The sequence below is a fragment of the Bombina bombina genome, chromosome 3 (assembly GCF_027579735.1).
Source record: "Bombina bombina isolate aBomBom1 chromosome 3, aBomBom1.pri, whole genome shotgun sequence".
Lineage (NCBI taxonomy): Eukaryota > Metazoa > Chordata > Amphibia > Anura > Bombinatoridae > Bombina > Bombina bombina.
The window spans coordinates 1,144,503,909-1,144,517,025 of NC_069501.1; the positions used below are offsets into that span (position 1 = coordinate 1,144,503,909).

The 13,117-nt window shown below is 38.7% G+C and overlaps 1 protein-coding gene across 1 annotated transcript in view; it reads right to left on the minus strand.

Annotated features, from left to right (window-relative positions):
- RNF17 (ring finger protein 17) overlaps positions 1–13,117 on the minus strand; it is a 514,511-nt gene that overhangs the window by 116,003 nt on the left and 385,391 nt on the right. The window contains exons 12-13 of the mRNA XM_053705579.1: positions 11,101–11,145; positions 10,742–10,798 (exon numbers count right to left, since the gene is read on the minus strand). Of these exons, the coding sequence (XP_053561554.1) occupies positions 10,742–10,798; positions 11,101–11,145 (102 nt within the window). The remainder of the gene's footprint in view (positions 1–10,741; positions 10,799–11,100; positions 11,146–13,117) is intronic.

The following is a 13,117-nucleotide window of genomic DNA, read 5'->3' on the forward strand; positions in this document are numbered from 1 at the left end:
TTGTAAAAAGAACTTGTCTTGAAAAAGGAAATAATTTTGATATAGGATGAGTGTTAATAAATCAAAAATTGGATCTCTCCATTACTGTATTTGTTATCCATCTCCAATGTATTTCTCACTGCCGAAATGCCGCTGGTATGTTTTATGGAAGTATAAAGACTAGTGACATATAATGTATATAGAATACACTTATGTCCAATATATCCAATATCCCTTAATTTTTTAAGAAATCATTAGTGTCTTTTATGAATGAGGATGTATTAGGTAAATATGGTTGGAGTGTTTTATCAAAAAATATAGAAATCTTAGAGTATACAGAATTGACACCTACCACTATAGGGCGGCCTGGTGGGTGGTATTCATCTTTATGTATCTTGGGTGTTATGTATAGTACTGGCCTTACTGGGTGTTCCTCAATCAGAGATTCCTTAAATTTGGCTGTAATTATTCCCATTTTGACTGCTTGGTTTGTTATATGTTCAATCTCCTTACTTATTTGGATGGTAGGATCTCCCCCTAGGGGTTTATATACTTGTATATCATCCAGTTGTCTATCTCTTTGATATAATCAGACTTGTTAAGCAATACTACAGCCCCACCCTTGCCCGCCTCCTTAATTATAATTTCTTTATTGTTTTTAATTTTAGAAATTATATTTTGTTCATTTCTAGCTTGTACCAATTTTTTCTTTCTGTTTCTCCTTAATAGATTATCTACTTCTTTATTTACTAGTTTTGAAAAAGTTGCAACACTATGTTGTGTAGATGGTGTAAACTTGCTTTTAGTTTTTATACCATATTTCTTAGGGTCATCAAATTTCATTTTACTGTTGATGTCATCTGTGTTAATCATGTTAGTAGATGTTGTTATATTGGTTAATGCAGAAAAATGAACCTTAAGTTTTAATTTTCTAAAGAATCTCTCTAGATCCTGTTGTATAATGAAGTCATCATGTGCATTTTTTAAACAAAAGGATAATCCCTTATTCAAAATTGTATATTCAGTATCAGATAATACATAATCTGATATATTGTATACCAAATAGTAGTAAAGTGTAAGGAGTGAGCGCCAAAAGGCAGAGGTGGGAGATGAAAAATACTTAGTGTAGAAAGTGGAAGATAAAAGGTTAAAAATGTGTTCAATACATGTTACTGATATAACAATAAAAACAACAACAACAATCTATAAACATGGATCCATGTGAACAATTGTTAAAAAATTCAGTTATAAAATACAATAAAATAAAAACAGTCAAAGCAATAAGCTTATGAGAAGGAGATATACAAAGCTGTGAAGTCCTGGATGAATGATAATGGTGTGTGAACCAGGTGTACTTCTAACAAAGTTCAAAGGTCGGTGACCAAAATAAAAAGTGGTCCAATGTGGAAAAAAGGTCCAATGTGGAAAAAAAGTCCAATGGGAAAAAAAGGTCCAATTTGAAAGAATAACACACCGGTGTGTAAAAAATATATATATCCTAGGTCTGTGCTATTCCAAAAACTTGTTGTGATGATAATCCTATTTGGATGTGTTAAAACGTGACAGTGTCTCTCCAAATATAAAGTGTGAATCACAAAATTCAATAAATTGATAGTGAAAATGAAAAACAAAAATCACAATATCCTCAGTGATGTGGAAAATATTTCAAAACAAAAAATAAAAAATCCAAAAAAATGTGGTAAAACCTGTGGAAAAAAGTAGAAAACAATCCTAAGAACAGTGGTAATACTGATTTAGCGTATTCAAACAATATCTCACCCTTTATGTCAACGCGTTTCGGCCTGGGAAAGGCCTTTATCAAGACCCATCATGTTTATAGATTGTTGTTGTTGTTATATCAGTAACATGTATTAAACACATTTTTAACCTTTTATCTTCCACTTTCTACACTAAGTATTTTTCATCTCCCACCTCTGCCTTTTGGCGCTCACTCCTTACACTTTACTACTATTCACATTTAGAAGGTGACTAGGCACCTTCAGGAGAGAGCCGCAGGTGGCCCTACTAGCGCCAGACCTACACCACTTTTATTTCTATATTGTGTACCAAATTATTGTCAGTGTTATTGCAAATCTTATTTCCGTGATTTAACTGTGATTCAGTGCCATGCATATTGTTTATTACATTTAAATTTAAGTGCCCGTGCTTGTTACATTTTTCCCCTCTGTGTCAACAACATTTTTAGTGCAAGTGCTTATCTCTACATTATGAGATTTTTCATCATCTTTTATAATATTAGAAAGGTTCTCAGTATCATTAACCACATTATTGAATACCCGATATCCATCTCTGTTACCTTTTACTGGCCAGTCCTGCTCCTTGCCACGGGAAAGATGCTGTATCCCACACTATCATTTTGAAACCCTCCCATATTCTGTCATGATTTATTTATATAATGAGGTTACATTATATTTCCCTATATTTCTCTCAAGACCCAATCTTGAGAGGAAAGATCAGAGCAAACCTACACTGGCTTTCAAAATAATAACATTTTGATTGAAGTAAAATAAATCCAATCTTCTGCAGACACCAAAACTTCACCTCCTCCTTGCACCGAATGCAAAAAGAATGACTAGGGTTTGTGGGAAGGGAAGCAATACTTAACAGTTTAACTGTGATGCTCCTTGCCTCCTCCTGCTGGCCAGGAGTGATATTCCCAACAGTAATTGATGAAGCTGTGGACTCACAATATCTTAGGAAAGAAATGTCTATTAAAAACAGAAATTACTTTAGACTTCATGTCCTGACGAAAAGAAGCTCCTACATAATTCATTACAGTAAAAATAATACTATGTAACAAAGGAAAATAAAGTTTTACCTAGAAAAACGCTGCTCCATAACTTGTCCGCCTGCTCTGAGGCCGTGGACAGAAATCAACCTGATCGAATACGATCGGGTTGATTGACACCCCCTGCTAGCGGCAAATCTGCAGGGGGCGGCATTGCACCAGCAGCTCACAAGGACTGCTGGGGCAATGTTAAATGCAGACAGCGTATGCTGTCAGCATTTATCGATGTGCAGCGGACATGATACGCTACATCGTATCATGTCCGCTCACACTATAATAAAAATACCCCTTAGAATTAATGTAGCATCAAGGGATTTGCTAAGATTAAAAGATTCAAAAGATTTTGAAAATCTTCAACAGCACAAACTTGTTCAAACAGATTGTCACATCAGAGTGAATAGACTGCAATTACCCAAGCTAATACAAAGCTCTTAAAAACAGACTCACTTGTAGAAAATAAGGCCATTCAAATTGATAAACCCAAATATCTTATCCAAAGTGACCTTGAAAAAAGAACTATCCTCAATAGGGAATAGTAAAGCATATGGTTAAAGAGGTAATTGTCACGTCTGAATTGGAAAAAGATTTCCAAAAACTCTGCAATAGAATCTGATAATGAAAACAGCTTTAAAAAGTTAGACAATTGGTTTATGTCCCTTTTAAAGTAGGACTTTCAAATAAAAAATCTTTGCGCTGACTTGTAGGAGACATAGCTGCCCAAACTTAAACATCTTGAAATATTGGAGCAAAATCCTCAGACCTCCCCTGTAGAAGGGAAACGGAGGGAGGACAGAATTAGTTTGGTTAGGATGCACATTCAGCTCCACACAGAAAGCTTGCAAACAAACGCACTTAATTTGTTTTGTGAATAGTGGATCTATTCTCTAAAGCATTGTTTCAAAACCGTGGCCCTCAAGTACCCCCAACAGTCCAGGTTTTCATTATAGCTGAACTAGGGCACAGGTGAAATAATCAGCTGATCAGTAACCATGGTAACAAACCTGCTTTCACCCATGATTATTGCACCAGTGCTCTAGTTCAGCTATAATAAAAACCTGGCCTGTTAGCGTTACATGAGGACTGCGGTTGAGAAACACTGCTCTAAAGGATCTGAATGCATCACATAGGGGACAAAACTAGCATGCTCAATATAAAGTACTCAAATAATACAGGCAAATAATATAAAACCACCAAACTCATTAAGGGTACATGAGCGCACAAACCTTAGTGTGGCGGGAAAATTAATTGCTGGCGCTGCTGAATAAACGTAATAAAATAACTCAGTGCCATGAATGTAAAATACAAGTCCACAATCCTTAGTCTGGAGCACCAAAGAAAAATAAAATGCTGAATAAAAATAAATTTAAAAGTACTAATGCATGAAAAATTACACACAAAGAGAGTCCTAATGTGCCCAAAACTATATCTCCTTAAACACTAGTCCCAGATAAAAAAAAAAAAAAACATTCTAGGTAATAATGTTGAATATGTCTGAAAATGAATATGTCCCCTGGCTATGATTTACCTGAGAGAGGACCTGCAAATAGCCTGCAGGCTATGTGAGTGCAAACATTTTGTTACTTACCTTATACGCAATCTCTCTACCAGTGCTTACCAGCTTCAGAAGCTGCTTCCAGTAGAGTCAATACAGTGATCTCTATGAGGAATACAACGACAAACCAACAGGAAGAGCCCCCCACGACACCGGGCTAGTCACTACGACACTTGTGGCAGGCTTATAACTAACTCCCAGAAGGTGTCTGTGAATCACTACCCAGTACCCCAAACTCCCCTCAGTTCTTTCCTTGCTCTGTGAGGGGAAAACCGGGTCTCACATAGGTCTGAGAACACCCTTTCTTTTAATAAAGAATCTGAAGCACCTCATTCTTCACTTTCATCCTGTGGAGGCAAAGGTAGACTGGGATGCCAAAGAGGTGAGAGGGATTAAAAGCTTGTGGAATGTTGGGTATTTTTGCCTACTCCTAGTGGCCAGGAGTTGAATCCCAGGAGTAATGGCTTATGGATTCTCATCACCTTAGGAAAGAAAATGTATATAATATATATATATATATATATATATATATACCTTTTGATTCTGTATGTCTATTTTAGTAAGGGACTTGCACCTAAATATTATTGTCTGGGGTTTATATTGTACAAGACAGTAAACATGCACTTATTAATAAAAAAAAAATCGCAAAAGGTGACAGCTGATCTGTTAATCGGAAGCACAACATTCTTTTAAAAACATTTGAGCAGAATATATATATATTTTTTTTATACTCACGTATATTAATAATGTGATAAACCACTATCATCATGCTTCCTCAATTTTATGAATCAAACATGTTAGTTTATAAAAAGGAAATTTATGCTTACCTGATAAATTTGTTTCTTCTACGATATGACGAGTCCACAGATTTCATCCTTAATTGTGGGATATTAACCTCCTGCTAGCAGGAAGTGGCAAAGAGCACCACAGCAGAGCTGTATATATAGCTCCTCCCTTCCCTCCACCTCCAGTCATTCGACCGAAGTTAGGAAGAGAAAGGAAAAGCCAAAGGTGCAGAGGTGACTGAAGTTTAACTAAAATATAACATATACCGGTCTTAAAAATGACAGGGTGGGCCGTGGACTCGTCATATCGTAGAAGAAACAAATTTATCAGGTAAGCATAAATTTCTTTTTCTTCTACAAGATATGACGAGTCCACAGATTTCATCCTTACTTATGGGATACAATACCAAAGCTACAGGACACAGATGAAAGGGAGGGACAAGACAGGGAACTAAACGGAAGGCATCACTGCTTGAAGAACCTTTCTCCCAAAACCAGCCTCAGAAGAGATGACCAAGTTGCAGCCTTGCAAATCTGTTCAACAGAAGCATAGTTTTTAAATGCCCATGAGGAATCCACAGCCCTAGTAGAATGAGCCGTAATTCTTTCAGGAGGCTGCTGTCCAGAAGTCTCATATGCCAGACGGATGATACTCTTCAGCCAAAAAGAAAGAGGTAGCCGTAGCTTTCTGATCCCTACTATTTCCAGAAAAAACAATGAATAATGAAGATGATTGACGGAAATCCTTAGTCGCCTGCAAGTAAAACCTCAGGGCACGCACCACAACATACGCTCCTTCTTAGAAGAAGGGTTAGGACACAATGAAGGAACAACAATTTCCTGATTAATATTCTTATTAGAAACAACCTTAGGAAGGAAACCAGGTTTGGTACGTAAAACCACCTTATCACAATGGAAGATAAGATAAGGCGAATCACATTGTAATGCTGAAAGCTCAGAAACTCTACGAGCAGAAAAAATAGCAACCAAAAATAAAACCTTCCAAGATAACAACTTAATATCTATGGAATGGATGGGTTCAAACGGAACCCCTTGAAGAACATTAAGAACTAAATTCAAACTCCAGGGTGGAGCAATTGGTCTAAACACAGGCTTAATTCTGGTTAGAGCCTGACTAAAGGACTGAACGTCTAGAACATCTGCCAAACGTTTGTGTAGTAAAATTGACAAGGCAGAGATTTGTCCCTTTAAGGAACTCGCTGATAACCCTTTCTCCAATCCTTCTTGGAGAAAAAACAGAATCCTAGGAATCCTAACTCTACTCTATGAGTAACCTTTGGATTCACACCAAAAAAAGATATTTACGCCATAGTATCAATGACCGAATCAGAGAACCCCACCTTAGATAAAATCAAGCGTTCAATCTCCAAGCAGTCAGTTGCAAAGAAACTAGATTTGGGTGCTGGAAGGATCCCTGAATGAGAAGGTCCTGCCTCAATGGAAGCTTCAACGGCGGCAGAGAGAACATGTCCACTAGATCGGAATACCAAGTCCTGCGAGGCCACGCAGGCGCGATTAGAATTACTGAAGCCCTCTCCTGTTTGATCCGAGCAATCACCCGTGGCAGGAGAGCAAACGGTGGAAACACATAAGCTAGGTTGAACGACCAAGGCACTGCCAAGGCATCTATCAGTTCGGCCTGAGGATCCCTTGACCTGGATCCGTATCTTGGAAGCTTGGCATTCTGATGAGATGCCATCAGATCCAACTCCAGTCTGCCCCATCTGAGGATCAGAGTGGCAAAAACCTCCGGATGGAGTTCCAACTCCCCCGGATGAATTGTCTGTCTGCTTAAAAAGTCTGCTTCCCAGTTGTCCACTCCTGGGATGTAGATTGCTGACAGATAACAAGAGTGGACCTCCACCCACCAAATTATCTTGGATACTTCTGTCATCGCTAAGGAACTCCTTGTTCCTCTCTGATGATTGATGTAAGCCACAGTCGTGGTGATGTCCGACTGAAAGCAAATGGAAGCCGAAGCCAACTGAGGCCACACCTGAAGAGCATTGGATATTTCTCTCAATTCCAGAATGTTGATTAAAAGAAGTGTCTCCGACTGAGTCCACACACCCTGAGCCTTCAGGGAATTCCAGACCGCACCCCAACCTAGAAAGTTGGCGTCCGTCGTCACTATCACCCATGAGGGTCTGCGAAAGCACGTCCCTTGGGACAGATGATCCCGAGACAACCACCAAAGAAGAGAGTCTCTTGTCTCCTGATCCAGATCTATCTGAGGAGACCAGTCTTGGAATGGGACGAATTACTCCCATATTAGAGAGGTCTTTTACACAACGTAAGTACGCCTCTCTTTTTGTCTGGTCTACAGACAATCGTGACAGAAGAAACCTCCCCCTTGGGAGAGAACTCTTGAATTCCAGCTGATACCCTTGGGACACGATCTCCAGTGTCCAAGGATCCTGAACATCTCTTACCCAAGCCTGGGCAAAGAAAGAAAGTCTGCCCCCTACTAGATCCGGCCCCAGATCGGGGGCCGCCCCTTCATGCTGTTTTGGTAGCAGCAGCGGGCTTCTTGGGTTGTTAACCCTTGTTCCAAGCCTGGTTGGGTCTCCAGACGAACTTGGCCTGAGCAAAATTCCCTTCCTGCTTGGCGGAAGAAGAGGGGACTCCTTTAAAGTTCCGAAAGGAACGAAAATGATTTTGTTTACCCCTCATTTTAGCAGTTCTATCCTGAGGTAGGAGATTACCCTTACCTCCCGTAATGTCAGAAATGATCTCTTTCAAGTCTGGCCCGAATAGGGTTTTCCCCTTGAAAGGAATAGCCAATAGCTTTGATTTAGATGACACATCAGCAGACCAAGATTTTAACCATAACGCTCTACGCGCTAAAATAGCAAATCCGGCATTCTTAGCCGCCAACTTGGCAATCTGAAAGGCGGCATCTGTAATAAAAGAATTAGCCAGCTTAAGAGCCTTAATTCTATCTAAAATATCCTCTAAAGGAGTCTCAGTCTTCAGAGACTCTTCTAAGGCATCAAACCAGAGGGCCGCCGCAGTTGTAACTGGTACAATGCAGGCCGTTGGTTGTAAGAGGAAACCCTGATGAATAAATAATTTCTTTAGAAGACCCTCCAATTTCTTATCCATAGGGCCTTTAAAAGCACAGCTGTCCTCAACAGGAATAGTTGTACGCTTAGCCAGGGTAGATATAGCTCCTTCCACCTTAGGGACTGTTTGCCAAAAGTCCCGAACAGTGTCAGATATGGGATACATGTTCTTGAAATTAGGAGAGGGTGAGAACGGGATACCCGGTCTGTCCCATTCCCTCTTAATAATCTCTGAGATTCTCTTAGGAACCGGAAAAACATCAGTGTAAGCAGATACCTCTAAGTATTTGTCCATCTTACACAATTTCTCTGGTGGTACCACAATAGAGTCACAGTCATCCAGAGTCGCTAAAACCTCCCGAAGTAACAGGTGGAGGTGTTCAAGCTTAAATCTAAAGGACATGACGCCCGAGTCCGTCTGAGGTAACGCACTTCCCAAGTCGGAAAGTTCCCTGACCCCCAATTCAGATCCCTTTGAGGGTACATCGGAAATAGCTAACAAAGCATCAGAGGACTCAGCATTAACATTGACCTCTGTTCTACTGTGTTTGCCCTGTAACACTGGAAACTTAGATAATACCTCTGTAAGGGTAGGTAGAGCACATAGAGCAAGGAGTTTCCTCCTCAGTGTTAGCAATATTAATAAGAGTCGTACTTTGCTTAAAATATTGAGCCCTGACTTCAAATTGTATGCACAAATGTTAAAGGGACAGTCTAGGCCAAAATAAACTTTCATGATTCAGATAGAGCATGTAATTTTAAACAATTTTCCAATTTACTTTTATCACCAATTTTGCTTTGTTCTCTTGGTATTCTTAGTTGAAAGCTTAACCTAGGAGGTTCATATGCTAATTTCTTAGACCTTGAAGGCCACCTCTTTCAGATTGCATTTTAACAGTTTTTCACCACTAGAGGGTGTTAGTTCACGTATTTCATATAGATAACACTGTGCTCGTGCAAGTTATCTGGGAGCAGGCACTGATTGGCTAGCCTGCAAGTCTGTCAAAAGAACTGAAAAAAGGGGCAGTTTGCAGAGGCTTAGATACAAGATAATCACAGAGGTTAAAAGTATATTATTATAACTGTGTTAGTTATACAAAACTGGGAAATGGGTAATAAAGGGATTATCTATCTTTTAAAACAATAAAAATTCTGGTGTAGACTGTCCCTTTAATGCAAAAAACCCCCCCAAAAAACTGTACTGCACCTTTAAATTTTAAAAGCGCAACTATTTTTCCGATATCTGCAAAAACGTGTTTTGAACAGAGAAAATTATTTTAAAGTGCCCAAAATATTGTATTAGTATTGCATCCACTTGCTTAGATATGTAAGAAAACAATATTTATTATCTTAATTTGGCCCCTGCACCACGCCACAGCTCTGCTGTGGCGCCTACCTGCCCAGGAATACACTTGCTGTAGCCTGATAAGCTTGTCGATAGTCCGAGACAACTTAGGCCCCACCAGAGCCCCAGCCTCTGCTTGCTATGTGATCCGGATGATACTGTGCGTCTGAGTGCGTGGAAATAGGCCCCGCCCACCGTGGATGTTACTCTGATCCTGACTAAGACCCGTATGGGTTGCAAGTAAAAACAACACGTCAACATGTAAGAAAAAAAATAAAGCCATGTGCCCTCTTGTATACACAGAAAACATCGTAACACTGCACTCCTTCAGGCCAGTAATAAAGTTATCAGCCCTTAAGCAAACTGCAACTCCCAGTGTCCAGCCCTAAATAAGCCTCAAAGATATATTTACATACTTTGGCAAATAATATAAAGGGATTCCAGGTACACCATTTCCTTTTATATAGTGCATACTGCTTACCCTTCCCCATCTAGGTAAAAATGTCAGCCTGTTCTGATGCATCAAGTCTCCCCAGAAACAAAAGACTGAACATACCTCAATGCTGCTTGTAGCAAGACACCGTTCTCCACACTGAAGATTTTCTTACACTACCTTCAGCTGTGCTGTGGGAACCATCATGGATCTTAGATAATGTTTGCTAAGATCATCAACATCAGGGCAGAAAATAAGATGTATCCACTCCTCTTGGGAAGCAATAGACTGACAATTTCCCCCTGAGAAAAATAGTACTCACTGGCTCCATTTTAAAATAAAAAAACTTCTTGATTGAAGAATCTAAACTAACACCTCACTTTACCTCTTCCTATTACTAACACAGGCAAAGAAAATGACTGGGGGTGGAGGGAAGGGAGGAGCTTTATATACAGCTCTGCTGTGGTGCTCTTTGCCACTTCCTGCTAGCAGGAGGTTAATATCCCACAAGTAAGGATGAAATCCGTGGACTCGTCATATCTTGTAGAAGAAAACTCATTTATAGGTGTTTGGGTAATGTTATTGGTAAAAGGTAAGACCACACATTTTTCTAGTTTATTTAAAGTTAACATTTTGGTTACATTTTAAGTGTCCTTATTGCTTTTATTCACTGAGAGAACATTGCACCACACAATTCACTATCATAGAACTTCAATACACAAAATAATGCAGAGAAGAAAACAAAAACTCACATCAAAGCTGCTTTCAAAATTATTTTCCAGAATGGACTTGCTGAAATAGTTGGAGCCCTGAAACAAGTATTTTAAAATTAAAAATGTTGAGGTATTATACAAACACGTTCAATTACATAGTGCCTTCCACCCCTCCAAAATATCAATAAAAATATCACAATTATATTATATTGAGGAACACAATTTAGCCTATAGACTTTTTTTTTTAACTCTGCTGTACATGTTACAGTATGACTCACTATAAAAAAGCTGGATGCCACATTGATCTTAAGAGAAACAAAAGTTGGTTGAATAGGGTAAATTATTGAAAAAAAAATTAGACCACATTTTTTTATTTATTCTAAAAATAGAAAACTTACAGAGTCTATACAGTTCTTCCTCTGTGATTTCCCTCTCTGTTTTTCCTAAAGACAAATAAACCTCAGGTTATATCATAGCAGTACATAAACAATAGCCAGTTCCGGCATGATTTTTCATATATTTAACTTATGACATTGCAATACAACATACTTTACCTTCCAGAGCTTGTTTCTGCAATAACTTATAAATTAAATATACGCTTCATGGAAATGAGGTTAAAATTATGCACCTGCATAGCAAAATCTGAGCATGTGCTGTCAGAGACAGCCAGTGCTTGTGATCAACACTCACACAGTGCTTTGGGACTATACTGAAAACTTTAGAAGAGTTGGGAATAAAATTTTCTATAAGAGGCCAGCAGATGGCACTGTTACAATGTTTTCCCCTTGCTCCTCCCTGGTGTTTAAAGGGCCATAATACCCAAATGTTTAAACACTTGAAAGTGATGCAGTATAATGTAAAAAGCTGACTAGAAAATATCACCTGAACATCTCTATGTAAAAAAGAAAGATATTTTACCTCAAAAGTTCCTCAGTAGCCACATCCCATTGTAAAGGATTTCTAAACAGCATATTAGTATGTCTGTCCCGTGACAGCCAAAGGCATGAGCCTCGTGAACTCTCATGCTATTTCCCTATTCAGTTTAAAGGAAGTTTACTATGAAATCTCATGAGAGTTAAGTCAAATCTCATGAGATCACAGTAAAAGAGATCATGACCTCAGCACTGCTGATGCTGATTGGCTGCTGTCCATTTCTTCTTCTTTTTTTTTAACCTGCAGCTGGGAGCAGCGGAGTATAACTTTTTACACAGAACTTACTCTGCTGAGCTGAAGAAATTGTGAGGTAAAATATATTCCATTTTTGCATAGAGATGCTCAGGTGATATTTTCCTGTCAGCTTTTTACAGTTACTGCATCAGTTTCAAGTGATTTAGCATATGAGTATTATGTCCCTTTAATCTCTCAGCACCAGTCAGAGCTCCCGCCCAACAAATCCCCTGCTTGGCTTGACAGGAAGGAGATGTGTTGCTGCTCGAATGGTATTCAGCATTCATTAGGTGAGTTGGTTGGGTTGTGTGGTGCAAGGTGAGGTATATGAAAATATCATTGTAAAGGAAGCTGTGTAAGTATGAGTGTATGTATGTATGAGTGTGCAAGTCTGTGTGTATATGTTTATATGTATGACTATGTGTGTGCGCATGTACATGACTTTTAAAAATATAGCGCTAGATTACTAGTGGAGGGCAAAATTGCGCTTTCACAAGCACAATATTTGCACTCCACTCAGTAATACCAAGGCACACAAATTATTAGAGAACGCTTCCATAGGCTCCAATGGGAGCCTCGTTCTCATGCCGTGAGATACAGCAGAGAACCTAGCGCAGGGTTGGGTAGCAAATTAAAAATATACACGTATATGAATATATGTATATAAAGGAACGTCATCAGCGCTAAACTTACTTATATAAAGATTTGTTATGTGTAATATGTGTTTGTTACTATAACCACGGGGCAAGTTTTCTTTTGTATAGACAATTATTACTCACTTCCTATGGTATAAATTAACCATAACATATTTTACAATAATAAAACACTATATAATTAATTTATAATTTGATCGTAATCGTGCTGCCTAAGTATTGATATATTGTACCCGTGTCACTATTGAAAGTATTTGGATGAAAGCAAAAATCAATAAAAAACAAATGGAGCACAGATATGTATTGTATCTTTAACAAAGTCAATGAATACTTTGAACTGCTGTTGTCAAGTAATTAATACAGTTCGCTTCTGGATGTAATCCTATTGCAAAAACCGTATGGTAATAAAATTATCTGCTTACCAGAACTAACCCCAATCTTATGAGGTAAGTTTGAAGCTTTAGAGGGGAGATGATGGTTAGATACACCTCAATCAGTCTGTTCCAGAATCAATCTGTCTTAGCTTGGATCTTTATTTTCAGAATCATTCCCAATAAAGTCTGCGTAATATGCTTGCATCAAATGGAATCTCTGC